Genomic DNA, 20,516 nt, shown 5'->3' with positions numbered 1-20,516 from the left:
AAATGTTATGTGGATTTTCTGATGTAGTCTGTTTTGTCATATGCTATTGTGATATCATTCTGGGGGAACACTGTCTCATTTTTTAACTGCATTGCATTTGTGGTTTCTAAATTACAATAAACTGAATCTGAATATGAATTTATGCACAACTTCTTTGGGTGTCCAGGGAGAGGACACCGATATTGATTCTATTATCCTGTCTTCTTTGCAAGATAAGGAAATCAGTCCACGTTTTCTCAGCCTCTGACATAACATTGTTGAGCAGGGTCAGTTTAGAAGAGGGCCTTTCCTTCTCAAATCTTGAATGTAATTCTCATCCTTTCTTTGGTTCAGAAAATAAGGGATGATGACTTGGAAGTCAGTCTTTGAATATGCATACATATATTCAAACTACATCTTGAATTTCCAGCTTAAATACTGAGATTGCAATGAGTTAACAAGGATTTAGATGTTCCATATAGATTGAATCTATATCATATTTATTCCACACTGCCATGAAAGTTATTACTGATGAAGAGCAGCATTGCATCATGGAAGATAGAACATTTAAGCCTTGCTTGTTACTGATCTGTACTCTGATTGAGGAGACTTTTGGCTTCTTTGCTAGAAAGAACTGAAGTTGTTTTGATGCAAATGTCCAGCAGATCCAGGACTTAGCTATATGCAAATACGAAGTGTGCCACATTGGAAGCTCCACCACACCTCAAGGGAAGAATAAGTAGTTCACAAGCACATAAAAGTCTAAGTCCAGAAGAAAACCCACAAGATAAAGGACACATCATGAGTCCTGCAAAAGGTCCAGCAGATTGCTAATAGCATGACATTTGCAGATTCTTCAACACTCAAGAGCATCCAATGCCAAATACACAACCCACTGAGAACAACTGAGGTGAACTTCAGGGCAGAGAGGCAATCATTCTTTTGGAAGTAGATTTCAAAATGCCACCTGAACTACAACAAGTAGTGGATATGGCACAGTCCATCATATGTAAAGCCCTCCTACCACTGAGTACCTCTACATGAAACTTCGAACCTTGACATGAACATCCTTGTCACCACCATTGGTGGTGCCTTACAATTATTCCTGGCCAACTAAAAATTAACAGGGTTCCGGGAACCAAAATGATCTAGAATGAAGGAAAGCTTAGCCTGTGTAGTGTTCTTTTTTAATTAAGAACAAAAAGCAAATTCAATTCGGCCTATGAACCATCAATTTATGATGCAGATACATTATTTCAGTTCTTAGATTCTTGCAATGAATGAGCACAATTATGTGCAAATTGAAAACAGTTGGTATAAGTTTGAAATTAAGTTTTATCAATTTATACTATCCATATCCTTTACTCACTAATTGAACATAAACCTCTACAAATGTTATTAAATCCCAAATAATATCAACAATAATGGTAGCAGACATTCAAAATTAAGCTATTTTTCTACATTAGGACAAATATTCAAAGTTCCAAATAAATTTATTATCAAGGTACATATATGCCCCCATATACAGCCCTGAGATTCATTTACTTCTGGCCATACTCAATAAATATATAGAATAATAAACATGACAGAATCAATGTAAGATTGCCTAACTTGGGCGTTCAACCTACGTTCAGAAGACAACTGTACAAATACAAAAGGAAGTAAATAATAACAATTATAAATAAATAAGCAATAAATATCATGAACATGAGATGCCGAGTCCTTGAAAACGAGTCCATATGTTGTGGGAACATTTCAATGATGGATCAAGTAAAGTTGAGTGAAGTTATTATCCCCCTTTGGTTCAAGAGCTTGATGGTTGAGAGGTAATGACTGTTCCTGAATCTGGTGGTGAGAGTCCTGAGGCTCCTGTACCTTTTTCCAGATGACAGCAGCAAGAAGAGAGCATTCCTGTGTGGTAGGGGTCCCTGATGATGGATGCTGCTTTTTATGACAGCATTTCATGTAGATGTGCTCAATGGTTGGGAGGGTTTTATCCATGATGGACTGGGCCGTATCCACTGCTTTTTGCAGGAGTTTCTTTTCATCATAAGGTCAGAAATATGAATGGTCGCTGGTGATTGTATTTTAACCAGTCTAAACTCATGAGGGGAAGACATAGGCAATTATCAAGCATAAACTGAAAAAGGCAAATTATGTTTAAAGCATAAAGCTACCATGAAATTACCACCTCCACAGGCCTCAGTATTTTTTCTTCACTTTCAATAGCATTGATTCCCTACCATCAACATGTTGGGAGTCATCGTTGATGAGAAACCCAAATGGAAGAGCCACATAAATACTACGGCCTACAAGGACAAGTCCAAGGCTCAGTAGACTTAATCCATTGACTCACTCGCTAAGCCTTTCCACCATTCTTGGGACTTTTCACACCAAAGTCTTTCTATTATTTAAAAAGTACAAGAGAGTAGTGACATCTCTCAAGAAGCCTGCTTAAAAACCTACCATCCACCTGCCTAAACATTTATTCCTCAACTAACTGCATATAGAAACTGGATCAAAATACACCATGGTTAATAATCTATTTAACTCGTAAGCACCTTTCTTAATTGTAATTTCTAAGGAAGAGGGCTTTGGGGCAAAGGGATCATTACTTAGAGTTTCCCCTTCTAAGTGCCCATCATTCTAAATTGGAAATATATAGTTGCTCTTTCATTGCCACCAGGTTTAAATTCTTGAGCTCATTTACTCAACAACACTTTGGGAATATCTGCAACAGATGAAATGCCACAGTTCAGGAATCCCAATGGCTTTCCAAGGTTTAATAAGATGAAATAAAAATGTTAGCCTTGATAGTGATGCACAAATCCTATAAAATTTTAAAAATCCCTTTGATACTATTCTATCTTAGATTCTCCTAATAATTTACCATATTTAATGGATTTATATTTCTGTGTTTTCACAGTAGCACAAAACTAATTTACATTTTATTTTGATTGTTTTTTAAGTTAAGCTGTACCGCATGCATTGTAATATCTGTTTTGCACAAACTGGAGTAACACCACAATCTAGTTGTCTTGAGCAATGACAATAAAGTTCTATTCTATTGTACAGAGTATATTTGGGTATTTAATTTTTATTCCTGAAAAAGCCATTCTATTTATCTATTGGAAAAATACAGTTACAACTGAAAATTGCAGAAATATGTCAAACAATGTAAGCAAAGAAAACATATTTAACCTGTCTAGCGGTTCGGAGGACGCGAGTCAAAGAAATCTTTGTTTCCCGTCTTTGGCATTCCTTTTGTGGTACATGGACATCCAGGTAAACCTATTAAGTAAACATGTCAGAGTCTAAGCACATGCACCATCAAGAAAGAAATCTATGCTTCCAATTAATAGTGAAAGGAATCATTGCACTGATCAATATCAATGCATTTAAAACAGCGGCTCCCAGCCTTATTTATACCATTATGCCATGAACCAATGCCATTAAGGAAGAAGTTTGTGGGCTGGTAACCCCTGATCTAAATGAAATTCATTGTTCATGATCTAGTGCACAGGATAAGAAATATGATAGGCAAATTTCTCTACATGCCACTGTGACTGAAGTTATTTTAAATAGGATTTGGTTTTCCTTACAATGGCACATGAAGATCAATCTACCAATGAGTAAGACAACGTTGTAGCTCTTAGGTTGACATAACATCACTTCTCCCTTCTAGAACTGTTTCTCAAAGTAGTCCTTCTATAATACAGGTATTAAATAGACAATGAGTCATTTATAATATATAATTTTTTTCTATTAAAATTGAGTTTTCACTCTCTTCATGCCAACAATCATTGGGGTAATGGAGGCACAAGAGATTGCAGATCACTGAAGCAAGATATGAGAGCTTTTAGTATCTGTTGTTCTGCCTGCTGAAAAATATTTTGATAGTTAATGTACAGAAGGATTAACTTGCTGCAAGGTGAAGACTGGTCAGATCCTGCCTGCATCCTTGTGTATATCCTGTCAGAAAAGGTCACCGCTTATATTAGGAACAAGATAAAGAAGCATTGTTTTCACAACCTATCCTGGAGGAAGCAAGGTAAACTGTAATAAAGCTACTATTAATGCAGTTACATATCTAATTCAAGGGAAAACAAATTAAAATTATGAATTTCAAATATTTGGTGCTTTAATAGGGTTTGGAACACAATGTAGCTAAAATGTGCAGCTATCGACTTGGGCAGAAAATACCAAGATAATAAATTAAGTGATGAGTGATTGGAAAATGCTGAAGTTCAATGAGAATGGATGTTTTTTTTTATTTATAAGGCATGCAAATTAAGATGCAGATGCAGAAGGCTATTAAGAAATAAATGCTTGATCTTTGCTACAAGGGGAATGATTTAAATCAAGAAAATACATGAGTAAAAATGCTTTATTACAATTTTATAGGGCCTTAGTGAAATTACAGGAGGAGTACTAAGTGCATTCCTCCAGAAAGAATATGCCATATTGGTTCCTAGGGTGGCAGGACTGTCATTTGACAGAGATTGAGTAGACTAGATCCCTAGGTCACTATAGTTAAGAACTCAAAGTACTGCAGGTCTACACCATCAACGAGTTGCTTGTTGGTGGAGGTAATAAAGAAGCTGAGCAACATGCTGCTGTTTGAGTCGATGGAGGCTGACAGTCCAATAGCGAGTGCCCATCATGGTCACTTTCCTTGTGATTGCAAGCTCCCTTTGGACATTGTTAATCTGGTACACTGCAAGTTTGATTCACTGATTTATTGGATATGAGCAGGGTAGACTGATGGGGCCTAGTCCTTGGTTGTAGCAAGGACTAAGCCTAAAGCCACAGTGTCTCCTGTTTGCAGCTGCGCTGAGTAAGGGGACAAAGTAGTTGCGTTTCACCGGGGCCAGGTGGTGCAGTATCCAAATAGAGTCAGAGCTACCCTTCAGAGTTTCACCTGGCAGAAGACAAACTCTGTTGTGGCCAACTGCAGATTTTTTAGGGCACTCAATAGACTTAGGCCACAAGCTGCAAGGATGCTTGCTTTTCAGCTGCTGGAGGTGAGGCGTCCGAGCCATTGTGCTCTGCCAGGGCGGCGTAGGGCAGTTATGGTGACTGAAGATTTAAAATATACCCACACATGCACACACACATTCTGTGTTGTTGTATTTTTACTGCAATTCAATATGGGTTTGTTGACTTGTATGCATCAAGCCATGGAGCCACGGTGGGGTGAGTGATGGACTCTTATTATATGATAGTAATCTTGTGTGTGACTGTTGGCAATGTGTCTTTGCACCTTGATCCTGCAGAAACACTGTCATGTTTGGCTGTATTCATCAATCTTATTCATATATGGTTAAATGACAATTAAACCAATTGAATTGAATTGAAATTTCTTGAAGGTGGCGAGGGAGGTTTGGTCATTTTATTGCACTTAAAAATAAGATGAATTTTAGAGGAATCAGGAGGTGGTCTTAAGATAATTATCCACCATGCCCTCCTTAAATAACCAAGCACTACTCTATAATTACTCACCATGACTCACCATGTAGTCCAAAGGAACTAGAATGCAAAATAATTCTTAAGTTCTGACAATGTACAGGACTTCAAACCAATCAATATGACTCTTAACTGCTTTCACAGATAAGAGAAATTAGGAATGGAACAATGATTGCTGGCAATGAAGAAATGTCCACTCCAACGAATAGGTAAAAATATTACACTATTCAACTTAATCAATTATTTCATTGAATGCAAAATGACACCTATGTTGAGACAGTAATTTATGTGTACTGCTTTATTATGACCTATTTGTATTTATTTGCCAGCATTTTACTTTTACTTTTGCTTTATTTATCTGTTGGTCTCCAATTACTGGAATCATCAAGGTTGTCATTTCCCAACCCATTCGGTCTGCAATTACCAAGTGGCTACAAGTTCCACAAAAGTGTTTCTGACATGGTCAGCCTCGCTCTGTGCAGTCCCAGTGGGAATGACATCAAACGGTAGATACTGAGAAAGCTCTGCTGATAGAAACACCTCGACAATTGCTTAAACAACACTTTCAGTAGTCAAAGCTTTAAGCAATTTGAATGACTGCAACTGCCTTTGACAGTCAAAAACATTAGATTGTTACAGATTACACATGCCATAAAATAATTGAAAATGTGAAAAATCATAAAAAGTAAAAAAACTTAAATACTTAAAACACAAGAAAGCATAAATTAATTGTATTAATTTTTGAAATATAACTAACACCAACAATATACATTACCTGAAGCTTACATCTTTTTCTACATAGCAACATGTCTCCACTGAAAAGGATAGACCAATTTCCAGCATTACTGCTAGAAAACAACAAGACGCTGCCAAAGCATTCCATGTGGAACTGTTGTTATTTCCCAAGAAGATCTTGGCCATTACTTTAACTCAGTTTTTTTGTTTTTCTTCATCAAAAAGTACCTTGGGATTTCAAACCAAATGGAACCACTAAAATGAGTGGATGAGAACTTGTCTGTACAACTTATCTGATTGTCAAGACCTTCAAAGAAACTGCACTTACCAAACTCTATATTAACTCCATATTAAGTAATGGGACACATTGTGTACAGAAGTTTGCAAATGGGGTTAAAACATAACCCTTCTGATTCAGAAGTTCTATTGCTACCAAATGCGCTAGAAAAGAACAATAATATATAGATGGAACATACAAATTAATTTTTGAAGATAAGGCAAATGAAATATATCTTCCAGAGTGTTGAAACAGGAGCTCCTGCAGTTAGAGAGCATTTTTGGAGAATTTTTATAACTATTTACAGTACTGTGCAAAAGTTTTAGGCACATAGTTAGCTAGATTGTCTAAGACTTATACATGGTACTGTATTTGTTGATGTAGAGCAGAGAGTAAGTTTGTAAATCTGGTAGGAGTAAAAGACATTGGGAATGGCAAGGGTGGAGCACTGTAGGAGGGGTGTGGGACAAATGGCAGAGGAGTGCCAGGAGTGGGGTGTGGCATAGGTGCAGACACACCTAGCCCTGAGACACCAGACAAGGTCATTTCATTCCTAAGAGTTGGATTATAGATCATTACAGAATGTCTTTCTGGTGCTTCCCACTCCCTGCCCTCTTCCCAACCGTGCCCACCCTCTCCCTGCTCCCTTTGCACTCGCAGTCCACAATAGAGACCGATATCTAAATCAAGTTTATCATCACGCACATGTTATGAAATTTGGTTTTGATTTGTAGCGTCACTATAGTGCAATATGTAAAATCACTACAATACTGTGAAAAAGTCTTAGGCATCCTAGCTATACATATGTGCCTAAGATTTTTGCACAACACTGTACAGAAAATTTGAGACAAACTTTACTGAAAATATTCCCTATGACTCTACATCTTCTTATGGATTACAGCTCCAATTATTTTCAGATGTTGTATGAAAATGAAATGAAAATTCAGATTTCATATCAACTGGATTTATATTTCATTTTTGCACATCATTTCTGGCACCAATTTCTATCTTTTGATAACTTCCAAGTAAAGGAAAGGCAAAAATGTAGTCCCAAACATATAATTTTAGCCATTTCATGCACATCTGAAATAGGCAGTTATCTGTCCATGTACATTTCAGGGCTCATTTATCTTATCTGCTGCAGTAATGACCTTCCTAAATTAGTACATCACAGATGGATTTCATTGCCTTGTACACTGACAAATCACAACTTCATAAAACAGGGTCAAAATGACTTTTTGTATAAAAAGGATAAAGAAGGAAGCTGTACTTAATCCACATTAAAGGAACCTAAAGTTCAAGATAATCTTTCTAGTCTGTTCTTGCTTTCCTGGAATTTGCTCTACTGAAGTTAGATCTTTTTCTATGTAAGCGAACTGAAACATTACTTAATTTATGTGTTTTAAGTGCTTATCAAATGAGGCATTTTGGTGTTAAACATTCTTTCACTCTTAGTATACAGTATTACATACCAAATGTTACAAATCAACAGAAAACTCCCATGCAGTACTCCATTAGTATGGTTTTGTCCCATCCTTAAAGCAACAGCTGTACTACCCTCATTTTAATTTTACACACTACATTCAAATCCTCTGTTGGAATTAATCTACCATTTAATAATACTAATAGCTAGCAAAGAAAAGAAAAATTTACTCTGGTTTGTTACAATGTGACACTGTACTCAAACTCAAAACTATATTTTTTATAATTTCTTCCTACAATATTTCCACTCTTTGCCCTTCCCCTGCATCATTAGCTATGCTGTGTATGACTGCAGCCGAAATGAAATTTGGGCTTGATGTCTGCTGCAGTCCATCATTAAAATGAGATTTCTGAAGCTTCTTTCATTATAAGATTGTATAGTAAATAGACAGGTGTTTTAGGATTTTTAAAAATTTGAACTAGTGATTTTTATACTATATTTTGTTAGTGCTGTCAAGCCAAGTTACATATGCTTTAATTTCCATCTTTTCATCATGTCTACCATTGGCAGGAGTTCCCAACCTTTTTTATGCCATGGACCTCAACCATCAACTGAGGCATCTGTGGATCCCAGGTTGGAAACCCCAGCTTTTGATGGTAGACATGATGGAAAGTTGGAAATTAAAACATTTGGTACAGAATTAGTGGACAAAACCAACTATGATGTCCCAGATGTCTTTGCTACTGGAAGATTCACCTAATTCATTAAATCATCCTCCATACTTGAAGACTTTTCTATTCCAGTGTTTTACTTTCTTGCTATGTTCCTTCTTCTGGTCAAGTCTCAATGTAAGGTGTAGCACAAAGAAGACTTTGATCCACTTCTCCCTTTTGTCCACGAAGGAACAATTATTAAAAAACAGGGGTGCATCATATCTTCTGTGTTTCATCATGGCTTTCAGGAAAATTCCAAGACCTTTAGAGCAGGGTTCCCAATCTTTTTTATGTCATGGCCCATTAAGCAAGGGGCCCGTGGAGTCCAGGTTGGGAACCCTCACTTGAGTATAATCATCATCATTTCCATCCACAAAATAACTTTGCTTTAAAAGATGCAAGCTTGATTTTAGTGACTGACATCAACTTAACCTTAAGTTACTACTCATGAAATAACAGCCCATAAATATATGTCAATATGATAAACAGCTTGGTTAGTGTTGGCTCGATAGTGCCATCAAAATAATGCACTGGGAACATAAGTGAGTTTTATCAGAATTTAGCAGGTTCACTGTACAATCTATTTCAACAACATATTTTCTTGCCATTTATGGCAATGAGTTCCACAGATTCACCATCCTCTGGCTAAAGAACTTCCTCTTCATCTGTTTTAAAGGGACACTTTTCTATTCCAAGACTGTGAAGCCACAATTGGAAACATCTTCTTCATGTCCACTTTATCCAGGCCTTTTCTTTCTTTCTTTCTTTCTTTTCAAACCAAGTACACAGGTACATCGAAGTAACAACACTTACGATGCCTCAAAAAAAATTATTCTTAAAGATTGAAAATTTTTGTGAATAAAATAAAACCCTACTAAGCAAGAAAAGTGAGAAAAAAAAGAACCCATTGAGGGCACAACCCCGGAGCCATGCGTGATATAGAAAGCTTCTAAAAAATAAACATCAATCCGCCAACAAGAAGAAAAAGTATATCAAAACAAAATTTTCACTTAGATCGTGGGAAAAATCTAACAGTTAACTGAAATGATAGTAACGAGCGAATGAGCTCCATCACTTCTCAAAATCAAATGAAGGTGCAAAAGTTCGACTTCTAATTTTCTCCAAATTGAGACACAGCATCACTTGAGAGAACCATTGTGACAAAGTAGGAGCAGATATATCCTTCCATTTCAACAAAATGGCCCTCCTATCAATGTAACAAACACAATAACATGTTGGTCAGACAGAGAAATACCATGAATATTTTGAGGAATTATTCCAAAAAGCACAGTCAATTTATTAGGTTGTAAGTTGATTCTGAGTGCTTTAGAAATTGTCGAAAAGACTGACTTCCAGAACAGTTTTAATATAGAACATAACCAGAACGTATGTGTCAGTGCAGCTATCTCAGTTTTACATCTATCACAATACTTGTCAACATTGGGAAATATTTTAGAAAGTCTCTCTTTTGTCCAATGGTAATGATGTACAATTTTAAATTGAATCAGTGAATGACGAGCACAGACCGAAGAAGAGTTAACCAACTTCAGAATCTGCGTCCAATCCTCACATATAAAAGTCAAATTGAGTTCTTGCTCCCAATCCTGTTTAATCTTAAGTAAAGGACGCTTATCCCATTGTAATAATAAATTATAAATTCTTCCAATAGAACCTTTCATCAAGGGGTTCATATTCATAATAGAATCTAACAAGTCAGCCTCCAATATATAAGGAAAATTACTTAAATATTTTTGTAAAAAATGTCTAACTTGAAGATATTGTAAAAAAATATGGATATGAAAGAGAATATTTATCAATTAATTGTTCAAAAGACATCAATCTGCCTTCTTTAAATAAGTCCAAAAAAGATTTAATACCTTTATTTTTCCAAAGTAAAAAAAAATTGGATCTCTCCAGGAAGGTTTAAAAAAGTAATTACAATAAATTACATTACAAAGTTTACATTTTTTAAGATTAAAAAAATTGCAGAACTGGAGCCAAATTTGTAAAGAGTGCTTAACCACAGGATATAAATTTAAATTAGCAACTTTAGCTAATTGTATAGGTAGAACAACTCCTAATAACAAAGTTAAATAAAACTGTTTCATAGGTCTCAGTTCCAGGTCTACCCAGATTGGCCGGTCATTCCTATCACCCCAATATAACCAAAAGGACATATATCGCAAATTAACAGCCCAATAATAGATTCTTAGATTAGGCAAAGTGAGACCTCCGTCCTTTTTCAACTTTTGTAAATGATTTTTACTGAACCTTGGTCTTTTATTATCCAAAATAAAAGACAGAATAATAGAGTCAATCCGATCAAAAAACTTCTTAATCAAAAAAACAGGAATAGTCTGAGATAAATATAAAAATTTTGGTAAAATCATCATTTTAACTATATGAATACGACCAACAAGTGAAAGTGTAAGTGGGCTCCATCTACTAAATGAGTACTTCAAAGAGTCCACTAAAGGAGGAAAGTTAGCTTTATAAAGATAGTTATATTTTTTTTGTAATTCTGACACCTAAATATCTAAAAGTATCCGTAACTTTGAAAGGAATATTATCATATATAGAGCCAAATTCATTTAAAGGAAGTAATTCACGTTTAGTAAAATTTATTTTATATCCTGAAAAATCTCCAAATTCGTCAAATAATTTTAGCAAAGCAGGAATAGATTCTTCGGGCTTAGATATATATACCAATAAATCATCAGCATAAAGAGAAATCTTATGCATGGTCCCATTCATAAAAATCCCTTGAATATTTCTAGCTTCACGAAGAGCAATAGCAATGGGTTCTAATATTAGGTTAAATAACAAACGACTTAATGGACAACCTTGTCTTGTCCCCCGTGATAGTTGAAAAAGGAGAGACCTACAGTTATTGGTGACAACAGTAGCAACAGGAGCTTTATATATCATTTTAATCCAATTATTAAAATTAATACCAAATCCAAATTTTTCTAAAACATTAAATAAATATTTCCATTCGACTCGATCAAATGCTTTTTCAGCATCCAAAGATATAACACATTGTGGAGTTTTAGAAGAGGGTGAATATATAATGTTAAATAATCTCCGAACATTTGAAAAAGAGTAACAACCCTTTATAAAGCCTGTTTGATCTTTAAAAATGATTTTACCCAAAATACTCTCCAACCGATTGGCCATTATCTTTGAGAGAATCTTAGCATCAACATTCAGTAATGAAATAGGTCTGTGTGAGGCACAATCAGTAGGATCTTTATCCTTTTTGAGGATTAAAAGAAATAGAAGCTTCATAGAAAGTAGAGGGTAAGTCACTTTTCACAAAAGAATCTTTAAACATCTCCAACATATATGGAGAAAGCAGTTTTCCAAATTTTTTATAAAATTCTACAGGATAACCATCAAGTCCCGGGGCCTTACCAGATTACATTGGATAAATAGCTTTATGGATTTCGGATTCAGTAATTTGGGCATCCAGAGTTTTTTGATCCTCAGCAGAAATCTTAGGCAAAACAATATTTCGTAAAAAAATCATTCATTTCAGAAGAATCTACTGAAGGTTGAGATTTATAAAGTTCAGTATAAAAATCTTGGAAAATCTTAATGATTTCTTTATATTCCTGAGCCAAGATACTATCCTTTCTACAAATTTTCAAAATATGCCTTTTGGCTCCAGCCGATTTTAATTGAATTGCAAGTAATTTATTTTTTTATCTCTGAACATATAAAATTGGCTCTTGAACTTAAGTAGATAACCTTCAATTGGATGAGTTAATAATAGATTATATTGTGATTGAAGTTCCACCCTTTTTTAAAATAAGTCAATATTAGGGGAAACCACATACACATTATCTAAATCTTTAATTTGTTTTGAAATTTTATATAATTTTGCTTTTGTCTGTTTTTTAAGTTTAGCTGAATAAGAAATAATCTGACATAAAAATGCTTTGAATGTATCCCATATAATTAATTTGGACATATCTCCTACATCATTAAAAAGAAAAAATTCTTTTATCTGGCTTTCAATAAAACTGATAAAATCAGAGTTTTGCAATAAAGTATGAGACATGCGCCATGGTGGACGGACAAAAATGACATCGTCAAATTCAAAGGACAAACTCAAAGGCGCATGATCAGATAGAGCAATAGCGTCATATTCACAGTTTTTAACATTAGGCAAAAGGCGGGGATCAATTATAATATAATCAATCCTTGAATATTTTTTGTAGACATGTGAAAAGAAGGAATATTCTCTATTATCAAGGGGTAAATGCCTCCATAATTCGATCAACCCAAAATCGATCAAAAAGGAGTTGATAATTGATGCAGAGCGGTTTGGAAGTCTCTGATTAGTTGAACTTTTATCAATCATGGGATTTAAACAACAGTTGAAATCCCCACCCATTATTAACGTACTCATTTAAATCTGGCAATAAAGCAAATACTTTTTTAAAAAAAGTATCATCTAAATTGTGACCATACAAATGAACTAAAACAACCTTTCTATTACAAATCACTCCTTTAATAATTAAAAATCTCCCATTAGAGTCTGATTCAATACTCTCTTGAGGAAATATATTAGATTTAATAAAGATAGGTACGCCCTTAGTTTTACGTTGTGAAGTAGCATGGAACTGCAGGCCATTCCACCATCTAAAAAACCTATTTTGATCTCCCGCCCTGATATGTGTCTCCTGAGCAAAAATTACATCAGGTTGGAATCAATTAATAATTTTAAAAGTCTTTTTTCGTTTGATAGGATGATTCCAACCACGTACATTCCAACTTATTACATTAATCCGTTTGACTGCCATAGTATAATTTTATTCTAATTTACTTTATACATGCGCAGAGCACATAGCAATACGGGATTATCAAAGATAGCGGTGATGAAGAATACAACCATATAGAAAACACGCAGGCTCCGGAACCACCCAATGGGAAAAAAACTCCAGACTTTAAATCCGCCCACCCTCCCAAAAGCCCAAAAAAAGGTAAGCGAACTAAGATAGATGCGAAGCCATAGGCCATTCTGGCGGTCTCGTCCCTTCCTCCACCCCTCCCCAGCGAGTGCCTGTACACAAAAAATAACATGACCTTGCAAGAAAGACAGTAACATCTCAGAAAAGGCGAGTGTTTACATTCCGTCATGTATTAAACAAAAAAGAACCAAAATAATATAATCTCTTAAAGAGAAAAAACCAGCGCCATCTTAAATTAAGCTTTAATCTCTAAGAAAACTATTAAATTCAGTTATATATCACTATAATAAAACAGATTTTAAAAAGGGTTAATGGTATATTTAACTGAAATAAATTTACAGAAATATTAATTAGTAATATAATAAGTAACTAAACCCTCCCGGATATATATATATAAAAAGACACCCTATTAATAGGAAAGAAAACTACTAGTTAGTAAATTAAAAAATAACAAAAAGAAACATCAAAACAAAATATTAGATAAAAGGAACAAATCCCTTTATTCTCTTTTCTCAGTCAATATCTAATTAGCCATTTAAACAGTCAGACTTGAGCCGTATATCTTCTTTCCAAAAAAAAAATCCAATAGGATGTAATGATGAGTAGGTTTTCTTATCTTCTTTTATTAATCTCTCAATAAAATATCCAATTAGCCTTCATATATCTTCATGTATCTTCTTTTTAAACTATGAATAATATCATTCGGTAGTAACATCAGTGACGGTGACAGGTATAGACTGAACAAAATCCAGTGCGGCTTTGGGGTCGAAGAAAATACATGGAGAAGAATTAGGAGGAGACACTTTCATTCTTGTTGGCTATCTCAGAGAAGGAAAAAATTTCTTATCATATGCTTGTTTCATTACCAAAGCAAATCTTAATATTTGTTCCATTATTTCTTTCGGGTAATCTTCATAAAAACGCAGCTCAGACTCATTGAATCTGAAAACTCTCTGTTTTCTTGCCTGCCGCATTATTTGATCTTTAATTTTAAAGTGATGAAAACAAACCAAAATAACACCTGGTCTGCTTGAGTTTTTAAATTTCGAAAGTCTGTGTGCTCTTTCAATAGCAGGCGGCTTTGATAAAATAGTCGGAAATAAAGTATGAAAGAGCTTACCAAAGTAAACTGTTAAATCTCCATTTTCAGCTTCTTCTTGCAATCCAACGATTCGTATGTTGTTTTGGCGAGACCTGGTTTCTAAATCTATAATCTTATCATGATAACTTTGCAAACGGGTTGTAGTTTCAGACAATTTCTGCTTGGTTAACTTCAATTCCTCTTCGTGTCTAGTAACTTGAGTCTCCACATCTTTAAGATTTCCCAGAAATAACTTCATTTCATTATTATTCTTTTCCATTTGGTCTTTAATTACCGTATTCTGTTCTTGAATTAAATTCAATGTCCGAATGATGTCTTCAGCCCATGATGGCATTTCATCAGATCTTTCCTTTGGCATCTTTCCTTTTCCATTCCCTTTGTCAGTAGATTCATGCAAATTCTTCACACTTCTCGTAAACATATTACTCTCCTTCAAGAATCAGCAATTAAAAATTATGAATTAAACATTTAAGCTGGGGGGGGGGGGGAGAGAGACAGCTAAGAGCAGCACAGAATTACTGCTACTCCATCGACAGACAGAGGCGGTCTCCTTATCCAGGCCTTTCAATATTCAGTAGATTTCAATGTGATCCCTCCTCATTCTTCACTCCAGTGAGCATAGACCCAGAGCTATCAACTGCTACTCAGACTTTAATTCTTTTATTCCCAGGATCATTCCTGTAAATCTCCCGTGGACACTATCCAATGCCAGCACAATGTTAGTTAAGGGGCACAAAACTACTCACAATGCTCCAAATGTGGTCTGACCAAAGCCTCATAAAGCTTCGGCATTACACCCTTTGGTTTTATATTTTTCTTCTCAAAATGAATGCTAACTTTGCATTTGCCTTCCTTACTACTGACCAAATTTTACACTTCTGCTTTCTAAATTTGCTCCCTTGTTTAGAAAATAGTGTATGCTTTTATTCCTTCTACCAAAGTACATCACCATAAACTGTATTTCATATACCATTTCTTTCCCCATTCTCCTAATCATTGCAAGCAAGCCCTTCTGCAGATTATCTGTGTCCTCAACATTACCTTCTCCTTCTCTTTTTTATATTTATGATACCTTTGACTTCCCTTGTAGGCCATAGTTGCCTCATCCTCCATTTAGGATGCTTTTCCTTTGAGATGAACTGATCCTGTGACTTCAAAACTACCAGCCCCTCCACCTATCTTCCTATTGTCTGCAAACTTTGTAACAAAGCCACCAACATTATTGTGGAACTGTAATGCTGCTCCATGAACCAGTGATGTAAGTATGCTGAAATGACAGAATAACCAGTGGCTTTAGGCAATTTTACAACAATTCCACATTTGCCTTGGTTCTTGTGTAAGGAATAGATCATATTTAGCTTCATACATCAACCCTACGCAGAAAAATTTCAAACCTGGTATTCTTCATCCGCTAGTTGTCTATTTTCCAGAATCAACTGTTTAGCTTTAGGAGAAATTGGATCTCTACCAAGGTGCGTCTGCCTGAAAGACAACATAACAATGTTTGTTGTCATCTATAGAGAAGCTACAAATTAAAGAAAAATAGCCAGAAACTGAAATGAATAAACAAAAGGCCAGTTAAAATAAGTATGTCTAAGTTAGTGACTTACCAAATAGTACTTAGAAAAATATATTAAATGTTTAAAAAATAGAAATCATATTTGGAAAGCATTTAACATTTCAAGTAATAATACAAATTGGTGCAATTTATATTATTTATCTTCCACTTACCATTGTAATTGGTTAGCTTGTTCCAACAAAACATCACTGTTGACCTTTTGAATAAACATGGCTTCCTTTGCCTGTCTGCTTTGTGATGCTCCTTGAACACTTGCCAATGCTTTAAATAAAATGGTTACAAATTCTTTAAAATACTTGAGAAGTAACATTCTATGTCAGAATTTATAATTTACCTTAATAATAAGATCTATTTGACAGAGCATGATTTTAAAATATTAATTACTAAAAAGAACACAAATAATCTTTCACATCCCTGGGCAAACAGGAAAATAACATTAGTTTAGTTTTAGTGCCTCTTGGCCCAAGTTAAGTGAAATAGGAAGATAAATCTTTCTTGCATCCCCCTAAAAGATACAAATGCTTCTGAAAAATAATCATTACTGACTGTACATTGTTGACACCAAATGGAAGGAAGGAAAATGAACATACAAATTAACAGAGAAAGAGAAGGCATGTAGAAAAGAGATGAACTTGGGCAGTGGGATAATCATCTTTAATGACTGAAGGCCAATCAATGGCAAAAAAAGACCCTGCTGAAGGAGGATCTTGGGCATTTTTGGGGAACATGAAAGCCCTCAGCTGTTTATCGGGTGTGGGGTCAAGGTCTATTTATTTCTAGATTAAAGGCATGGTGGCATGAAAATGGATTCACTATTAGTTTGCTTTGTTCTTACATAAAAGAACGTGACATTGTATTGGTCCAACAAAAAGAAACTCCTTTTTTGCATCCCACCTGCAATAGCACCTTAGTGTAATGGGTAAGAGTGTCACTGGTGCACATTGTACACATCCATCCATCAATATGCTAACTTTGCATCCATTTGAAAAGGGGCTTTTCAATTGCTCAAAAGTAAGGCACGGTAACATGGGTAGCACCAGAACAACAAGAAAAAGTCATTTTGCTGGAGCTCTGGTAAAATCTATCTTTCTATGCCATAATTGTACCAGGTGAGATTACAAAAATAAGCTTACCTCACAGAAAAAAAGATTTGACAATCCTTAACAGCCAGTATTGTCAGAGAATTCCAAACAGAAATTGGATTCTACAGCACTACTTATTCCAAACAGCATGATTTTATTAGCAGTCACTAAGCCTCCAATCACATTAGATCAAGCTAGAAAATTGACCAAGTACTCCAACAGCTGAATCATGCCTGTACTAAACATGGATTGATACCTGGAAATAAGATGTTGTAGCTATTAGTGAAACATGGTTGCAGGAGGGGTGTGATTGGTAACTAAGTATTCCTGGATTCCGTTGCTTCACGTGTGATAGAATCGGAGGGGCAAGAGGGGGAGGTGTTGCATTGCTTGTCAGAGAAAATATTACAGCAGTGCTTTGGCAGGATAGATTAGAGGGCTTGTCAAGGGAGACTATTTGGGTGGAATTGAGGAATGGGAAAGGCGTAGTAACACTTATAGGGGTGTATTATAGACCACCTAATGAGGAGCAAGAATTGGAGGAGCAAACTTGTAAGGAGATAGCAGATATTTGTAGTAAGCACAAGGTTGTGATTGTGGGAGATTTTAATTTTCCACACATAGACTGGGAAGCCTATTCTGTAAAAAGGATGGATGGTTTGGAGTTTGTAAAATGTGTGCAGGATAGTTTTTCGCAGCAATACATAGAAGAACCAACTACAAACCCCATTTCCAGTAAAGTTGGGATATTTTCCAAAATGCAATAGAAACAACAATCTGTGATATGTTAATTCACGTGAACCTTTATTTAACTGACAAAAGTACAAAGAAAAGATTTTCAATAGTTTTACTGACCAACTTAATTGTATTTTGTAAATATACACAAATTTAGAATTTGATGGCTGCAACACACTCAACAAAAGTTGGGACAGAGGCATGTTTACCATTGTGTTACATCACCTTTCCTTTTAATAACACTTTTTAATTGTTTTGGAACTGAGGATACTAATTGTGGTAGTTTTGCAATTAGAGATTTTGTCCATTCTTGCTTGATATAAGACTTCAGCTGCTCAACAGTCTGTGGTCTCCGTTGTCTGATTCTCCTCTTCATGATGCGCCATACATTTTCAATAGGAGATAGACCTGGACTGGCAGCAGGCCAGTCAAGCACACGTACTCTGTGTCTACAAAGCCACGCTGTTGCAGCCAGTGCAGAATGTGGTCTGGCATTGTCCTGCTGAAATAAGCATGGACGTCCCGGGAAGAGACAATGGTACCTTCACATACATGCAACTCACCCATGCCGTGGACATGGATGCACCCCCATACCATCACAGATGCTGGCTTTTGCACCTTTTGCTGATAACAATCAAGACGGTTGTTTTCATCTTTGGCACGGAGAACTGGATGTCCGTTTTTTTCCAAAAACTAGCTGAAATGTGGACTCATCTGACCACAGCACACGGTTGCAGTCTTTCAGTCCATCTGAGATGAGCTCAGGCCCAGAGTACTCATTGGCATTTCTGCATAGGGTTGATGCATGTCTTCCTCCTTGCGTAATACAGTTTCAAGTTGCATTTCTGGATGCAACGACAGACTGCATTAAGTGACAATGGTTTTCTGAAGTACCCCTGAGCCCAGGTGGCTATAATTGTCACAGTAGCATGACGGTTTCTTAGGCAGTGCTGCCTGAGGGCTCGAAGATCACGCGCATTCAACATTGGTTTCCGACCTTGCCCTTTACGCACTGAGATGTCTCTGAATTCTCTGAATCTTTTCACAATATATGTCCTGTAGATGTTGAAAGACCTAAATTCTCTGCAATCTTGTGTTGGGAAATGTTCCTTTTGAACGGACTAACCATTCTCTCATGAATTTGGCACAAAGGGGTGAGCCATGACCCATCCTTGCTTGTAAAGACCGAGCCACTGATGGACGCTACTTTTATACCCAGTCATGATACCTCACCTGTTACCAATTAGCCTGCTTAATGTGGAGTCTTACAAACCGGTGTTACTTGAATATTCTGTGCACTTTTCAATCTTATTTTAACTCTGTCCCAACTTTTGTTGAGTGTGTTGCAGCCATCAAATTCTAAATTTGTGTATATTTACAAAATACAATTAAGTTGGTCAGTAAAACTGTTGAAAATCTTTTCTTTGTACTTTTGTCAGTTAAATAAGGGTTCATGTGTATTAACATATCACAGATTTTTGTTTTTATTACATTTTGGAAAATATCCCAACTTTTCTGGAAATGGGATTTGTAGAAAAGGGGCAGTGCTGGGTCTGTTAGGGAATGAGATAGGTCAGGTGACGGATGTATGCGTTGGGTAGCACTTCGGGTCCAGTGATCACAATGCCATTAGTTTCAATATAATTATGGAGAAGGATAGGACTGAACCCAGGGTTGAGATTTTTGATTGGAGAAAGGCTAACATTGAGGAGATGCGAAAGGATTTAGAAGAAGTGGATTGGGACAACTTGTTTTATGGGAAGAATGTAATAGAGAAATGGAGGTCATTTAAAGGTGAAATTTTGAGGGTACAAAATCTTTATGTTCCTGTTAGGTTGAAAAGAAAGATTAAAAGTTTGAGAGAGCCATGGTTTTCAAGGGATATTGGAAACTTGGTTCAGAAAAAGAGAGAGATCTACAATAAATACAGGCAGCATGGGGTAAATGAGGTGCTCGAGGAATATATGGCAAGATGGCGGCGTGACGCAGCTTGCAGCGGCCACTCTGGAACTGATTATCTGTTATTTGTGAAGTGGGGTGCCGTGCGCAATCATAATCGATTGAAAATGGACGTGGAAGCATGGAGAAACATCGGAGAATTCCAGGAAGACCTTCTTCGTTGCTGCTGCTGCTGTGAGGTCCGGGACTCTGCTGGGAAGAACAGGCCCCAAGTCCTCGGGGCCGCGCTGCCGATGGCCATTGGTGGGGCCGTCTTAATACGCTCGGCAGAGGATGGTGCTTGGAGAAGCTGTGCCGGAGGGGATGATCGTCGGCTCGGAGGTTCGATGGACTCAGGTCGCTTTCGGTGTGTGCTGCGTCTGCGAGGCTGGTTTCGATGGAGCTTCCATTGTGTGCTGCGTCTGCAAGGCTGAGTCAGGCAGTGCCTTGGAAGTCCATAGCGGGAGTACTCCCTTCTGCCACCGGCGTGGGATGACGAGTCTGTCGGGAC

The 20,516-nt window shown here is 36.3% G+C and overlaps 1 protein-coding gene across 7 annotated transcripts in view; it reads right to left on the bottom strand.

Annotated features, from left to right (window-relative positions):
- cfap221 (cilia and flagella associated protein 221) overlaps positions 1-20,516 on the bottom strand; it is a 254,455-nt gene that overhangs the window by 67,015 nt on the left and 166,924 nt on the right. For all 7 annotated transcript variants that reach the window (XM_059966334.1, XM_059966331.1, XM_059966329.1 and 4 more), the window contains 3 exons: positions 16,403-16,511; positions 16,066-16,153; positions 3,181-3,270 (listed from right to left, as the gene is read on the bottom strand). In XM_059966334.1, coding sequence (XP_059822317.1) covers positions 3,181-3,270; positions 16,066-16,153; positions 16,403-16,511 — 287 coding nt within the window. The remainder of the gene's footprint in view (positions 1-3,180; positions 3,271-16,065; positions 16,154-16,402; positions 16,512-20,516) is intronic.

This window comes from Hypanus sabinus, chromosome 4 (genome assembly GCF_030144855.1).
Source record: "Hypanus sabinus isolate sHypSab1 chromosome 4, sHypSab1.hap1, whole genome shotgun sequence".
NCBI classification, from domain to species: Eukaryota; Metazoa; Chordata; class Chondrichthyes; order Myliobatiformes; family Dasyatidae; genus Hypanus; species Hypanus sabinus.
This window is presented reverse-complemented; position numbering and strand designations above follow the sequence as displayed.